Raw genomic sequence first — 13722 nt, forward strand, 5'->3', positions numbered from 1 at the left:
GCTACAGTCAGGTAACATTGTTCTTCCCGGCCTTTTCCTTGCACCTTCCTTATTTGGCAAGAATCGCGAATCTCACCCATCATCGCACTCCATCATCGCAGACCCACAATGGCGCGATAGTCCCGATATATACCCTGCTTCCCACGTTCCGTTCTTACAAGCGGCTCTCATCTGTCATACCGTCTCACCATGCGCTTCAACAAGATGCTTTCTGCTACTGCTCTCGCAGCAACAGCAGCAACAACCATAGCGAGCTCAACTACTTCAAACTGCACAGAGGAACAGTATATAGGCCCCGAGAACGGCCACCTGGTAATTATAGGCGGGAACCTTTCAAACGAATCGATCTACGAGAAGATCATATCACTGGCCGGCGGTCCCTCTGCACCATTTGTTGTGATTCCCACTGCAGGTGGCGATGCGACCTACAACGAGAGCTTTCCAGCCGCTGAGACTTTCCGTCGACTTGGAGCGACGAATGTCACAGTTCTGCACACTTACGATCCGGCTGTAGCGGACACGGACGAATTCATAGCGCCTTTGAAGGAGGCCGGAGGAATCTTCTTTGGTGGTGGGCGACAATGGCGCCTTGTAGATGCGTACGCTGGGACGAAGTCTGAGAGAGCGTTTCAAGCAGTCTTAGATCGAGGAGGGGTGATTAGTGGGAGTAGCGCTGGTGCTAGCATTCAGGCGAGCTTGTAGGTTTTCTGATGGTGAGATCGAGAAGAGCGTTTTGCTAATTGAACCAGTCTTGCTCGAGGAGACACAGCCAACAACCAAGTCATGGTAGGCGACCATATCGTAGGATTCGGGTACCTAAAGAATGCGGCTATCGACCAGCATTTCCTCGTTCGCAACCGACATTTCGACATGTTYGATATCTTGAAAGTACATCCCGAGCTTCTAGGCATCGCGATCGATGAGAACACAGCTGCTATCGTCAATAAGAATGATATGCACGTCTTGGGCCCAAGCTACTGTGCCATCTATGATGGCACCTTCTATTCGGATGAGGGTACAGAATTGAAGACCCTTCCGCCGAAGGAATACAGCTTCTATTTCTTGAGAGAAGGACAGCGATATGATCTGGGAGCGAGGCAGGTTGTAGAGGATGAAGCACTGGCTGCTACGGGAAGGGATGAGTTGTAGATGATCCTGCTTCATGACGATAGAACAAAATAGCTTGATCCAACTATAGCCATGGCCATTTTACATTCCCCCCTTCTCCGCCTGCCAGAAAACGACACACTCGAGCAAAGCGCTGTGATCGTGATGCTTCTATCAGGTGTTCCTACATTCTTGAACATTCCTTTTGGCTCAACTTCGAACCTCACCAGGGGCAAGGAGAGTTGAGACGACCATACTTAGCTACGACGAAACCCCCTCCACCATACCAAATCTTTCCGCCAGGCTCGTGGGAATCGAAGACATCGAGAACGATGGAAGATGATAAAGCCGAATTTTCGTAGGATTTATCAATGTCGAAGTCAGAAAAACACTCCGATAGACTGGCGGTAACCCATTAGAGCGCCCGGTGAAGTGCTTACGACTTTCGTGACGTGCAATGGTTCTAAAAAGGAAACTTTCGGATCGTGATTGGGGCATATCGACCATTGCAGCGCCGTCAACTGTTTGTCGAGCCACATGGTATTGCCGGGATGATTGGAGAAGGTACATGAGACGAGCATAAAGGCTCGCAAGAACAGTCCAGGCCATTGAGATCGTACATTTGGGTATTCCGCACTCGTGTGAGGATCTAGATCTGTTTTCCTGCCTAGCGTGTCAACTTATGCACCGAGCAGTATCCAAGCGAGCCTTCTCCCAATCTGGACTCGGTCTCGCTGTCAGATCCTGACCTCTCCTCTGTCTGCATAGGCACAGCACCCGTTCCCAGTCATGTAATCGTCAATTTACATGACATAAAGCAAGTTGGTATCTGGATAGCTGTCAGCGAAACGTTCCCAGTCCATACATCGCATCGTCAACATGACTTACCTAGCGGATGACTGCAGCTCAACTGAGGCTTCTGATCATACTTGCCCTCCAACTCATCACGAATGCTGTTGAGGAGTTGCACATAACTCTGCTGTGGATTCTTCTTCAGAGCACTGATGAAAGCGTACGACATCGCTCCAGTTGCCTGTCCAGATATACTCGCGTCGGCTCTGTAAGGGAATCAGTCAGCAAACATCCATCAATAGCGTCAAAACTCAGCAAGTGAACGCAGCCCATCGTCCCTCCACCGAGGAGCCGCCTCGTAAGGCTCTCCGAGGCGAAGGGACGTCGAAAGATGAATATATTACAATCTCTGAAATGTCGCCAAACGCGTGAAAGCACCAGCCGAGCGCAGGTCTCATCGTAAGCTCTGCCAGCGAATAAAATCCTGCGCCCGCAGGTAGGAAACTGCAAAAGTGGGCTCATCCCAAAACAAGGGCTGTTTAACAGAATGGGGTTCAACATACGATGTTTGACTGTCTTTGCTGCCACTCCACATGATAACGTCCGCAGGGCTGGTCTTGGTCTTGAGATTGCGCGCATAAGTATCATTCCCGCTTGTCGCCTTCTTGAATAGGCCCATGGCTGTCGAGGCCATGCCACCGAGGTCGCCGCGGGCGTATGAGGTGACCATTCCGAGGAGACCTTGACCAGCCTCCTTCGCGAGGTTAGGTTCCTTGAGCACACCCTGGGTTGAGTAGATGTATGGCAAATCGAGAGCAGATCCCGAATGGCAGGAGTCGAAGATAGCGGTCAACCTCACTCCAGGCTGCAGACGTGATACCCTGTGATCGTCAGCAAAGCCATTGGCAACACTTCAGTCCATACTTACATGATCGCATGCATCTCGTCGTCCACAATGTGCCCGACTTGCCTAAAGTCGACGGGGTAGATGACTTCATCATAGCCATCCTCTTCATCGCCATTCAGATCTTTGGTCTGACCACCGTGGCCGGAATAGTGAAAGAAAAGCGAGTCATTTGGTCTCGCGTCCTTCACAAGCCAATGCATCGCCCTGATGATGTTCGCCTTTGTAGGATGGCTCATGGGATTTGGCTGGTCATCTGTCAAAGTGACCATGTCCTCTCTCTTGTAACCGAAGTGTTGATTCWGGTAGCCCGACATGTTCTTCACATCGTTGATGCATCCGCGTAGCTGGCCCTTTTGACCGAAGTAATTGATCCCAATAAGCAACGCTTTTCTTCGACCAGTACATGCCGAATACTGGAAGTTGTATCCTTGCGGTGCGCCGTGGCCGAAACCTTGCTGGCCTTGGGGTGGAGGTGGAGGTCTGTTGTAGCCTACAAGAACTTGTCAGATTCAGATTCCCACAAGTAGATGCCAAGGTTGCATACTTGGTGGTGGTYGATGTTGCATTTGTTGTTGCGGAGGCATACCACCGCCGTACGCTGGCTGGGGTGGAGGCTGGCCGTATCCGCCATATTGCTGCGGTGGAGGAGGGGCGCCATAACCGCCTCCGCCGTATTGAAGCTGTGGAGGACTGCAACTCGATTAGACCAATCGTTCCAGCCATGCGCAGTCGTTCAAGCTTACGGGTAACCTTGTGGAGGATATTGCTGTGGTGGTGGATATCCTTGTGGAGGGTATTGTTGCGGCGGTGGGTAGCCTCGATTGCTATTGTGGTAATTCTGTCCTGGAAAGCCCGACATGATTGTGTGTGTGTGTGACGCTTCGTGGACGCAGAGGTCGATGTCGTTGTCAAGAGTCTCAGATACTGATTCACAGACTGGTGGAGGGGTTCGTGGTTCGCGGAGGCTGGTGGGTCAGACACCCCGGATCAGGCGGCACTTGAGCCACTGCTGCTGAGAAAGGTTTGCTTGGTGGCAAGACGGTGGATATTTATGCTCCTTCGATGATGATGCGCCTTGGTATCCAGCTGGTGTATGCAATGGTGGTGTGCGCTCAATGTAGGGATTGGTAGGAGATGGGTAATTTCAGAGGCTAGATCGGTCTTCTTCTTCTTGCGATGACGCTTGATCGAGCGCAAACCGATGTATCGTGATCCTCCCGAGCTTCACGATGTCGGTTTCGCAGGTGATTGCTTAGGTCACGTAGCTAATGGGTTGATGCTTGTAGGTACTTCGCACAGCCAGAGTCGGACTCGCAATCGTCGTCAGCTTGCTCTTGGCTTGGCGGCGGGGTCGTCATCACATCGTCCGCACGAGGGCATCTTCAATCGCTCTCCCCGAAGCCAATGGCTTGCAGACCGACTGCTAGCGACATGCTAACGATGCAGCCCTACGACCAAGCGATGTTCCTGTCAACATGTGAACACTTGCTGCTCTTGACCATAGCGTCCCAGATCCCGGCTCCTGCGCCTTGCCGTTGAACGACAATGCAGCAGCATGCCGCAGACTAGTGCATAAAGGGCTCTCGAGGTTGCACTCGGTAAGCCACACAAAAATGATAGCTCGAGGTACCGAATCGCCATGTCGGTGAGAAACACTGTGCTTGAAAAATGAGCTACAACACTGGCAGGTTTCCTGCCCAATAATGCTATGTACCTTACACATGCAATGAATCACCAGGAAGGCCATCGTCCTTGGAGAAAGCTGATCGACGTTCTACAAAAAAAACGAGCAGTGTCGAGAATGTGATACCTTGTCGCCGGGAAGAAGAAATGGGTCTTTCAATCATTCGGTGAGAGCACGTCGTTCTGTATTCAACGAATAGCATACTCCTATAGCCGAAGCACCATACTAGGACATGCAGAAGCAGCAGAGCTGAAGCTACTACACGAACTCCCCACCACAAGACGTCAATACCACATCATCTATCCCGCACCAGTCCTTCGTTATGCTGAATCGACAGATTCCACTCATCATTGCATCACTTTCGACAACCCCTGCTGCTCTGTCACAGCTCATCTGGCCTTCCACCTGATCCTCCCAACCCAGCCAGCCCACTTCTGCACATCCTCCCTCTCGATCAACAATTCCACGCTATAATAGTCCTTTGCAAGCACTTCGTTACTCTCAATCTTATGCACAAAAGAATGACAGGCCCGACACAACCATGCCACTTTGTTCAACTCCCACTCTCGATGCCATCCACGTTTCACAGCCTTGGTATGTACTGCCCGTGGAATGAGGTGATGATATGTCAGGGGAAGATGCTCTCTCTCGCAAATCTCACATCCTTCTGGCCGTGAAGCTGCGAGAGATGGAGTATGTTCCGGTGGGACTGAAGTTGTGGATGTAATATAAGTTGAGAAAGCGGGTTCGAGGAAACGATCCAAATCCGAGGGTGAAACAATCAGGTTGTATGAAGTTAGGGAGTCCGCGACTGTGAGTGGCARTGCTTCAACAAATCTTTCTAGGAGCATAGTATCCATAGGTACGCTGTATGTGGTTCCCAGATCTGCATCGTCTTGTATTGCGCTGTAAGAGAGTGTTCTCAAGTCGGATGGAAGACTGAGGAATATCTCCTCTGCAAGATACTGCATACCGTTCAGTGATATGGTATAACAGCACATGAAGGGGACAGACCTCAACAAAATCCCCCAATTCAGCAGCATCATTCTCCACTTCGCCTTCAATGCTTCTCACAACAGGTTTGATCTCATTCTTTCGCCCCTTCACCTTCTTTTTTGTCGAACCCTTGCCACCGCCATCCGGTGCAAGTCTTTGGATGATTGAAGTAGAAAGGCAATCTCTGAAGACGTCGAAGTTGGCAGCCTCTTGTTCGGATATCATTGAAGTTCAGCAGTGGACCAGGAAACGCTTTTCGATTCGTAATAAATTGTTCTTGTTCTAACAAAGACAGACCGACACTGATTGTGGATGAATTCGCGTGGTCAGTATCAGCACTAGTCGATCTCCCGCGTCATGGTCTTTGGTGAGCTATGGAGCTTGAAGCCAACGAAGTCGTTGTATTATCGACAGGTTGCTAGCCAAAAAAATTGTACATTCATTCTTTAGTGGAGAATAGTTCATTTTACAAACAAGTATGGTATACAGCGGCTTTTCATCTTCGTGTGGGAAGAATCCTCAATTCGCACCCGTCTTCTTCCTGTCTTACACTCCTCATCAACATCAGGTACCGTGTCTCTCCAGCAACTCCCAGCTGATTTTGAACGCCTCTCTCATTCTCTGCTCATCTTACATTCTTTCGTGGCGACCGCTTACTCGACAAACTCCTTGACGCGGTTCAACCAGCCAAGGTACTCCTTCTGCTCCTTCACGTCGACGTACTCTGGAAGAAACTGTGCAAGCGCGCTGTTGATACCGCGGGCATCCAAGTAGCTTTCGATGATTCCCTGAACCTCCTCATCCAGCTGCTGGAAAGGTGGACCGGCGTAGGCGGTCTCGGGCGATCTCCGCAAGACCTCGGTGGCGTTCTTCAAAGCGGACTCAGCAAAGTGGGACAGCTGATTGATCATGATGTCGCCATCAACAGCAGTAAGATCAAACTTGAGCGCACCCTTGCCTGGGCGCTGAATAAGGACGTTGACGTAGACTGGGTAAGCTGGCGATGCATCCTCCTGCAAGTTCGTTAGCTACCATCCTCATGATATGCGCCATGCTATTGGATGTAGATGTACCTCATCCTGCAGCTCCTCGCGATCTGCTGGCGCGACGCTGTCCTCTGGTGCAACCTTGAAGTTACGGTTTGCGGTACCGCCCTGGTTGATGGAGCCCTTGGAGTTGGCGCCATGGCTCTGCATGTCCATGTCCTCCTCATCGCCCATCGCGGCGTCCATGTCGTCCTCGGGCTCGATTTCTTGGTTGAAGTCGGCAATGGTGAAGTGGACCGTCACCGTCTCGTCTTCGAATTTGCGCTTGAGGTAGACATCCTGCTCGCCAGGTGTGTCCTCAATGGTCCAGTCAGGGTTCTCGGCGAGGAAGTTGTCGACATTGGTGTCGCTGGTCGCCTGCGAGGCTGATTCCTCCGTCTCGATATTGATCTCACTTTCAAGCTTGACGGCGAGCTGCTGTGCAAAATCATCGAATCGACATCTTGTTGTGCTGAAAGCGGCAATGCGAGGCGCTTGCTGTGTGATGCGGCTTGTGATGTTGAAGGCGGGTCGGATGGAGCTTGTTCGAGAGGCGATGCGAGATGCAGTGCGGGGAGCAGCACGGACGGCGGCGCGGAGGGAGAGCATCGTGAATAGAGAGCGGGTGGATATGTGTTAATTCACAGTGCTAAGATTTTGATGAAAGGTGTTTGTGGGATGGAGTTGGTGTGGATGGATTGTTACGGTATTTGGCGATGGAGGCCCAAGGCTAAACTTTTCCTACGCGCAACGCAAAGGGGAGTCGGGAGCAGGTCCGGTCTCCACCTTTTTCATTTGGCTTGTGAAAATGACATTACCACCTATTCATGACTACGACACCTTGTCTTTGGCACGACGGCATGCGTTCAATCGCTTCTTGCATGCATCCAGTGAGTGACTGGGTGCCATAGCAGCTGAGCATTCACATAGCAGATGAACCTCTGTGAGCTCCCTACGGACTACCTTCGAAGCTCGGAGTCCCAATCACGACCGATGCAGACGACACGATTAGAGGGTCTGTCGGTGATGGTACTGTGCACCAAGACGAGACCCTCAAGCTCAGATTGTAATAATATCAAGATCCCTCCTCTCGGCGGCGTCGTCAGTCCTGGGGCTGCTGAAAGCCTCTCCACTTGCAGAGTTGCGGATTGAACACCGGAGAGAGCTGCTAGGGTCAATGAGCTCGATCAACCTGGATCAATACTCATACCGAAAGCATCCAAAAGGCGCGTATTCGTAGTAATCACCATGGAATGACCAGAACAAAGGCGAAACCGCGCCACGTGAAAGAGGGAGGGTAGTAGAAGCTTCGTGCCTTCCCGCGGACCACCCAACGCATACGTCACTCCTGATCACCTTCATTGAAGCTCTCCGAGCTCTCTTCTCCGTTTCTTCTCTTTCAATCTACACAAACAAACCATTGCACAGCTCCACCTCACACTTTCCCAGACCTTCAATCCCATCAACAAATCCTCAAACAGCTCCAGACACCATCAAAATGTTCCGCCAGACCATCACCCGCAACGTTCGCCTCTTCAGCACCTCGGTGCGTGTCCAGAAATCGGCCGTGGACGCGGCAAAGGACGCAGCAAAGAACGTCGACAAGACTGTGTCGCAGACCATCGTCAAGGGTATCGAGGGTGCCGGTAAGTTTCACGTCATGAATACTATTCAATCTCAACTAATGCCTTGGCGAACAGAGAACCTCACGGGCAAGGCCAAGGACGCTGCCTCTACTGGCGCGAAGGAGGCTGAGCGCAAGGCCGAGGATGTCAAGAACGAGGCCTCCCGTAAGGCACAGGATGTGAAGGATGCGACCAAGTAGAGTGGACCGGTCGAGATGAATGAGCAACCTGAAATGAGCCAATGGTGAACCATCACATCCTGGGCAAAAAGACATTCGACAGAGGGAATACGACCAGATGGATTGCGACCAGAAGGACTGGACAATGATCACATTAGCGACTACGACCGGTTTACTAAATGCACCTGTAATACCTAACTTCGACACTACAATCCTTTCTTCCCGTCGCCTGCTTGTGATGCACATACTACCCAGCGTGCAGTGAGTGAATGCGCCAATGAGATTGGTGTCAAGTGCGGATGGATTTATGATTTGGTTTCCGCATCGCCCTCGCTGTCGTTGCTGTCGCCATTAGCCTGTACCGTTAGGCTTTTGTGGAGAACCTGGTTATTCGTGGGTGCAACAAGGATGATGCGTACAGACAATTCTGTTGCACCGCGGACGGCAAGTCTATCCTCCATCGTACTTCTCCCGAGCATTGTGCGGCTTTTCATTTCGTKACTTGCGAGACGACGACCGATTCGCTTCGTACCCGACGAGCTCGACCGCAACTCGATCTCGACCTCTCTATACCTACCTTAGTCCAATAAAGCGGGGTTTGCGTCATGGGCGGACGCCGGCCAATCAATGAGAATAGGCAAAATTCAACCGCCTCTTATATACGACCTAATCCGCGCTATAGTAAGATGAGTGTTTTCCGGTTTGTGATCCTGCTCCCAAAATGCAGATCCTCACGCTGCTATGCAGCGTTCTCACCCTCGTGCATGCAGAACCACATTTCTCCATCCGTGCAAATTCACTCACCGTCTCGACAAGCTCAGGGCAGATACGCGGTAAAATTGACGCAAAACTTCCCAATGTTCGACAGTTTCTGGGCATACCATTTGCGAGACCGCCAGTGGGAAATCTGCGATGGGCACCCCCACAGCCACTCTCACAGCCAGAAGCGAACGTGATCGCGACCGAGTTGCCTCCAAGCTGTCCACAGTATTTGAACAGCAAAGCGCCCTCGCCCTACAATCGGGATGTGCTGGAATTCAACCTGCAGGGCTTGAATACCACTGGTATGTCCGCTGGGCTTCGACGATAGGAGATTGAAGCTAATGGAAACAGGTCGTATCTCGGAAGATTGTTTGACAGCCTCTGTGTGGACGCCACGGACCACAGGTGACGAGAAACTGCCAGTCTTGATTTTCATATACGGTGGTGGCTTCGTAACTGGAGGTCAAGATGTGCCATATCAGATCCCTGCCCAATGGGTGGACCGTCGTCCCGATCACATTGTTGTGTCATTCAACTACAGAACCGGCATCTTCGGATTTCCTGGTGCTACCGGTCTCCCGAATCAGAATCTTGGCTTGTTAGATCAACGTGCCGCCGCCGAATGGTGTAAGAAGAACATCGCTGCCTTCGGAGGCGATCCCTCAAAGATGGTGATCTGGGGACAGAGCGCTGGATCAGCTTCAGTTGACTTTTATAACTACGCATATCCCAGTGATCCTATTGTGACTGGGCTTATCATGGACTCCGGCGTAGCTTTCCTCCCAATTCGTGGAGACCCGACAGGGTCTAACTTCAGTTTTGTCGCCAGCGAGCTAGGATGCGATTCGTCTGGCGATCMGAACAGACAGCTTGCCTGTATGCGGCGAATTCCTGCGATGAGAATCCAGAGCTTCGTAGCTGACTACGCTATCAATGGTACCTCGCCGGCCCTGAGCTTCTCGCCAACCCCTGACGAGAAGGTGGTATTCGCAAATTACACGGAGAGGGCATTGGCAGGCCAGCAGGCCAAGATCGTATGTACAACCGCGAAGCTTTCACAAGACTAGGAAATACTAACACGGAACTCAGCCTGCCATAATTGGCACCAACGCTCAAGACGGCGTGCCATTCGCGCCTTACAATCCCAATGGACCCGATCAAGCGTTGGCTCTAACAGGACTGCTCAACACATTCTTGTGTCCAGCAACAGAGGCCATTCGTATCAGACAAGCTACCGACCGTATCACATACAGCTACCGCTACTCCGGCAACTTCTCAAACATCGCTCCTCAGCCATGGTTAGGAGCATTCCATTCGAGCGAGTTGCCGCTGTTGATGGGCACGCATCCGAATTACAGAAACTCGAGTACGCAGCTTGAGTGGGAGACGAGCTGTGCTATGCAAGACGCATGGGTTGCCTTTGCGAGAGATCCGGTTGACGGTCTTGCTTGCGAGGGATGGCAGAGGTATACAACGTTGGGTGCCGAAACTGTTAGAGATTTCGGCCGAGATGTTGCTGCACAGGATGTCACTCTTGCGTCAATGGAGGCAATGTGTAATGGGACAGTACAAAGGCAGCAATGATTACAGCTCATACATAACGAACTGCTTGGTCTGCAATCCCCAAGAGCGTGCTACTGGTTCACGTACTGTGCAAGAACTTCAAAGCAGGCTTCGTTGAACGACTGTTACTTTACATTCCGGCCGCCTGACACACATCAGCACCTCGCAACATAACTGGACATCTCTCACCAACCCGACTCCAATGATTCTCGGCTCGGCACTTCATCTCCCCGGATATTTCTTCCCTTTCGGTTCGGCAGACGTGAGATCCTCGTCGTTTCGGGAAATCTTCCACTGCATCTACCAAACCTTTTTTCACCAAGCAAGCATACAAGACAAAATTCATCTACCTGTAGGAACGACAAACAGATTCGTGTTACGCTGCTTGCCGGTCGTAGAAGACCACCGGCGGATTAGCATTTTTGACTACGTTCCTCCAGCCTTCAAACGTCCTCGCAATGGCTTCGGCACATGCGCTGAACTGCCTCCTCACTGTCAACATCACTCCAGCATGTCTCATTGCATCGCGTCGATAATGGTATGGGCTTCTAGCGATGGACAAGAATCCGATCCAGACGCGTTGACATGGGGCCGCTAAACAAACAATGGCTTTCTCATTGGTGATCCCGGCTCTCCTGGTCAATTGAGTTCAGCTACTCCGCCGTGGAGAAGCAGCGTACCCGAACGACATCGCTTCGCCGTAGCTGAGGTATATAGTAGGAAGCACTGCCCCTCATAGTCTGATCTCTCCATCCAGAGTGCTCACAATGACTTCCAGGACGGCTCTCTTCGCAGCGTCTCTGCTCGCTCTTGCAGGAGGTACTTCAGCAGCATCATGTAACGCCAAGGACTTGAAGAAGTCCATACCCCAGATCTTCGGCGTGAAGATTCTGGATGTCAAGGCGAACGAGGTCGAACAGTGGAATGACYATGCTACTTCTGCACCAAGCGTTCCGTTCCTCCCAGTGGCACCAAAACCCATCGACTTCTGCAACGTATATGTGGAGTACACTCATCCAGGCATGATAAATCTTTCAATTCGTCTGTTTCAATGCTTGTTCTGACAGGCCTGTAGGACTCAACGATACCATCGGCGTTAACGTCTGGCTTCCTTTGAAGGATGAGGACTGGAATGGACGTTTCCTTGGTCAAGGTGGTGGCGGTTGGGTACTTCAAGCATCTCCATCTTGAAGAGACATCAATACTGACAGTGAATTGAATATAGGCTGCTGGAAACCCCGGTGCTCTCGCTGGTGGTGTAGCCCTGGGGTATGCCACTGCAGATACCGACGCCGGCCACAATATCTACGGACCTCCGACGGAAACTGCATTAGATTCTAGTAGCTGGGCCTTGACCAGTCCCGGCAACGTAAACTTGCATGAACTACAGAATTTTGGGTACCGATCCTTGGAGGACTTGACTTTGATCGCCAAATCGGTCACCAAAACCTACTACAAGAAGGACATTGCGTACTCCTACTGGCAGGGATGCAGCACTGGTGGTCGTCAAGGTCTTACTCTTGTAAGTACATTCAACGAGCGAATAGACGCGGCTTCTCTGACAGCTCGTAGGCTCAGAGATACCCAGACCTATATCAAGGTGTCCTCGCTGCGGCTCCAGCCATCAACTGGGTGACTTTCTTGATTACCGAGTACTATGCCCACGTGGAGATGAAGAAGTTAAACTACTACCCAGCCGCGTGCGAGCTCGAGGCCATCACTGCTGCTGCGATCAACGAATGTGATGGACTTGATGGAGTTCGAGACGGAATGATCGCTGCGCACGGGCAGTGCAAATTTGACCCCCTTTCGATCGTTGGACATGAATTCAACTGCCACGGCGAGACTCGCAAGATCACCAAGGACGCGGCTCAAATCGCTTCTGTTCTGTGGACAGGACCCATTAAAGATGGCAAGCCTGTGTGGTATGGTGCGTGCATTTTCAACCAGTGTGAGAAAATGCAGAAGAAACTGACAACCATCAGGTCTGGCCCCTGACGCCGCCCTCGCCGGTCTTGATCCAATGTTCAAAGGTCTCGCACGCACACAGTGCGATGACAAGAACAAGAACTGCAAGAGTGATCCCTTCCCAATCAGCGCAGATTGGATTCGTCATTTTATCCTCAAAGACTCCGACGCGGATATCAGTACCATCGATGAGGAGAAATTCTACGACATCTTGCGTATCTCCCACCAGCAGTATCACTCAATCATGGACTCCGCCCTGCCTGATCTGAGACCTTATCAAAAGGCTGGAGGGAAAATCATCACCTGGCACGGGTAAGTTCGCTGTTCCCTCCAAGGTCTGCCTGCCTTTCACACCTCACACTAACACATCATAGTCTAGCGGATCAATTGATCCCTCCAAACGGCACAATTGACTACTACAAGCGCGTCGAAGCCATTACTCCAAATATCAGAGACTACTTCCGCCACTTCGAGACTCCAGGCGTAGCTCACTGTTTTGGAGGCCCGGGCCCCTTTCCCTTGACCGCTTTCCTCAGCCTGGTCGATTGGGTCGAGAAGGGCAAGGCTCCTGAGCAATTGCAGGCTGTGAGCATACCATCCCCAGACGGTACGCCGCCAGCGGTGCAGACTACTCGGCCTCTGTGTCCATACCCGCAAGTCGCTTCTTACAAGGGAGGAGACATCAACGATGCTGCGTCCTTTGAATGTGCGGACAGCTTTGGACCTATTGCGTCTTCAACACACGATGAGCTATGAAGGGCAATCAGCACTGTCAGAAATGTTGATTCGTCGTTTTATGTAATCTGATCAAAACCCAGTGCACGATACCTTAATGATGGATGCATGGTCGCCRAAAATGGAACGCGCGAGGACGAGTATGTAAAGTATGAAAATTCGTATTGCATTGCGATTTCTTCTATCAAACAGTTTCGTTGTTGTGCAAAACGCCGTTTCCCCACGTTGAAGACTGCCATTCAGTCCCAACAAGCAAAATGATAAGTAGATAGGCGCCGGTGTTTATGCATGACATGAGCATCGTCTGTGTTGGCTAGCTGGACAGCGTAGCAAGAGCAAGATATTACAGCCGCACAGTTTGGCCGGCAAGGGATATTTT

The 13722-nt window shown here is 51.3% G+C and overlaps 7 protein-coding genes; 4 read left to right on the top strand and 3 right to left on the bottom strand.

Moving 5' to 3' along the window:
* Positions 1 to 189: 189 nt before the first annotated feature.
* On the top strand, positions 190 to 1149 carry RCC_09066 (uncharacterized protein; the record flags this gene model as incomplete). XM_023774309.1 has 2 exons in its annotated part: positions 190 to 698; positions 750 to 1149. 2 exons carry the CDS (start codon positions 190 to 192, stop codon positions 1147 to 1149), a joined length of 909 nt encoding a protein of 302 aa, XP_023630077.1.
* Positions 1150 to 1910: 761 nt separating this feature from the next.
* On the bottom strand, positions 1911 to 3665 carry RCC_09068 (probable Metacaspase-1A; the record flags this gene model as incomplete). XM_023774310.1 has 6 exons in its annotated part: positions 1911 to 1936; positions 1996 to 2165; positions 2463 to 2780; positions 2828 to 3296; positions 3351 to 3496; positions 3550 to 3665. The coding sequence occupies 6 exons, from the start codon at positions 3663 to 3665 to the stop codon at positions 1911 to 1913; spliced, it is 1245 nt and encodes a 414-aa protein (XP_023630078.1).
* A 1214-nt stretch (positions 3666 to 4879) lies between these two features.
* On the bottom strand, positions 4880 to 5711 carry RCC_09069 (related to 2-haloalkanoic acid dehalogenase; the record flags this gene model as incomplete). XM_023774311.1 has 2 exons in its annotated part: positions 4880 to 5455; positions 5505 to 5711. The coding sequence occupies 2 exons, from the start codon at positions 5709 to 5711 to the stop codon at positions 4880 to 4882; spliced, it is 783 nt and encodes a 260-aa protein (XP_023630079.1).
* Positions 5712 to 6139: 428 nt separating this feature from the next.
* Positions 6140 to 7120, bottom strand: RCC_09070 (related to MAM33, mitochondrial matrix glycoprotein; the record flags this gene model as incomplete). XM_023774312.1 has 2 exons in its annotated part: positions 6140 to 6499; positions 6560 to 7120. 2 exons carry the CDS (start codon positions 7118 to 7120, stop codon positions 6140 to 6142), a joined length of 921 nt encoding a protein of 306 aa, XP_023630080.1.
* An 889-nt stretch (positions 7121 to 8009) lies between these two features.
* RCC_09071 (uncharacterized protein) lies at positions 8010 to 8336 on the top strand (the record flags this gene model as incomplete). XM_023774313.1 has 2 exons in its annotated part: positions 8010 to 8157; positions 8212 to 8336. The coding sequence occupies 2 exons, from the start codon at positions 8010 to 8012 to the stop codon at positions 8334 to 8336; spliced, it is 273 nt and encodes a 90-aa protein (XP_023630081.1).
* A 700-nt stretch (positions 8337 to 9036) lies between these two features.
* On the top strand, positions 9037 to 10661 carry RCC_09072 (related to triacylglycerol lipase V precursor; the record flags this gene model as incomplete). XM_023774314.1 has 3 exons in its annotated part: positions 9037 to 9379; positions 9429 to 10111; positions 10167 to 10661. 3 exons carry the CDS (start codon positions 9037 to 9039, stop codon positions 10659 to 10661), a joined length of 1521 nt encoding a protein of 506 aa, XP_023630082.1.
* Positions 10662 to 11407: 746 nt separating this feature from the next.
* RCC_09073 (related to tannase precursor) lies at positions 11408 to 13364 on the top strand (the record flags this gene model as incomplete). XM_023774315.1 has 6 exons in its annotated part: positions 11408 to 11660; positions 11716 to 11807; positions 11866 to 12162; positions 12213 to 12570; positions 12626 to 12920; positions 12983 to 13364. 6 exons carry the CDS (start codon positions 11408 to 11410, stop codon positions 13362 to 13364), a joined length of 1677 nt encoding a protein of 558 aa, XP_023630083.1.
* Positions 13365 to 13722: the final 358 nt, after the last annotated feature.

Source organism: Ramularia collo-cygni, assembly GCF_900074925.1.
Source record: "Ramularia collo-cygni strain URUG2 genome assembly, contig: RCC_scaffold16, whole genome shotgun sequence".
NCBI classification, from domain to species: Eukaryota; Fungi; Ascomycota; class Dothideomycetes; order Mycosphaerellales; family Mycosphaerellaceae; genus Ramularia; species Ramularia collo-cygni.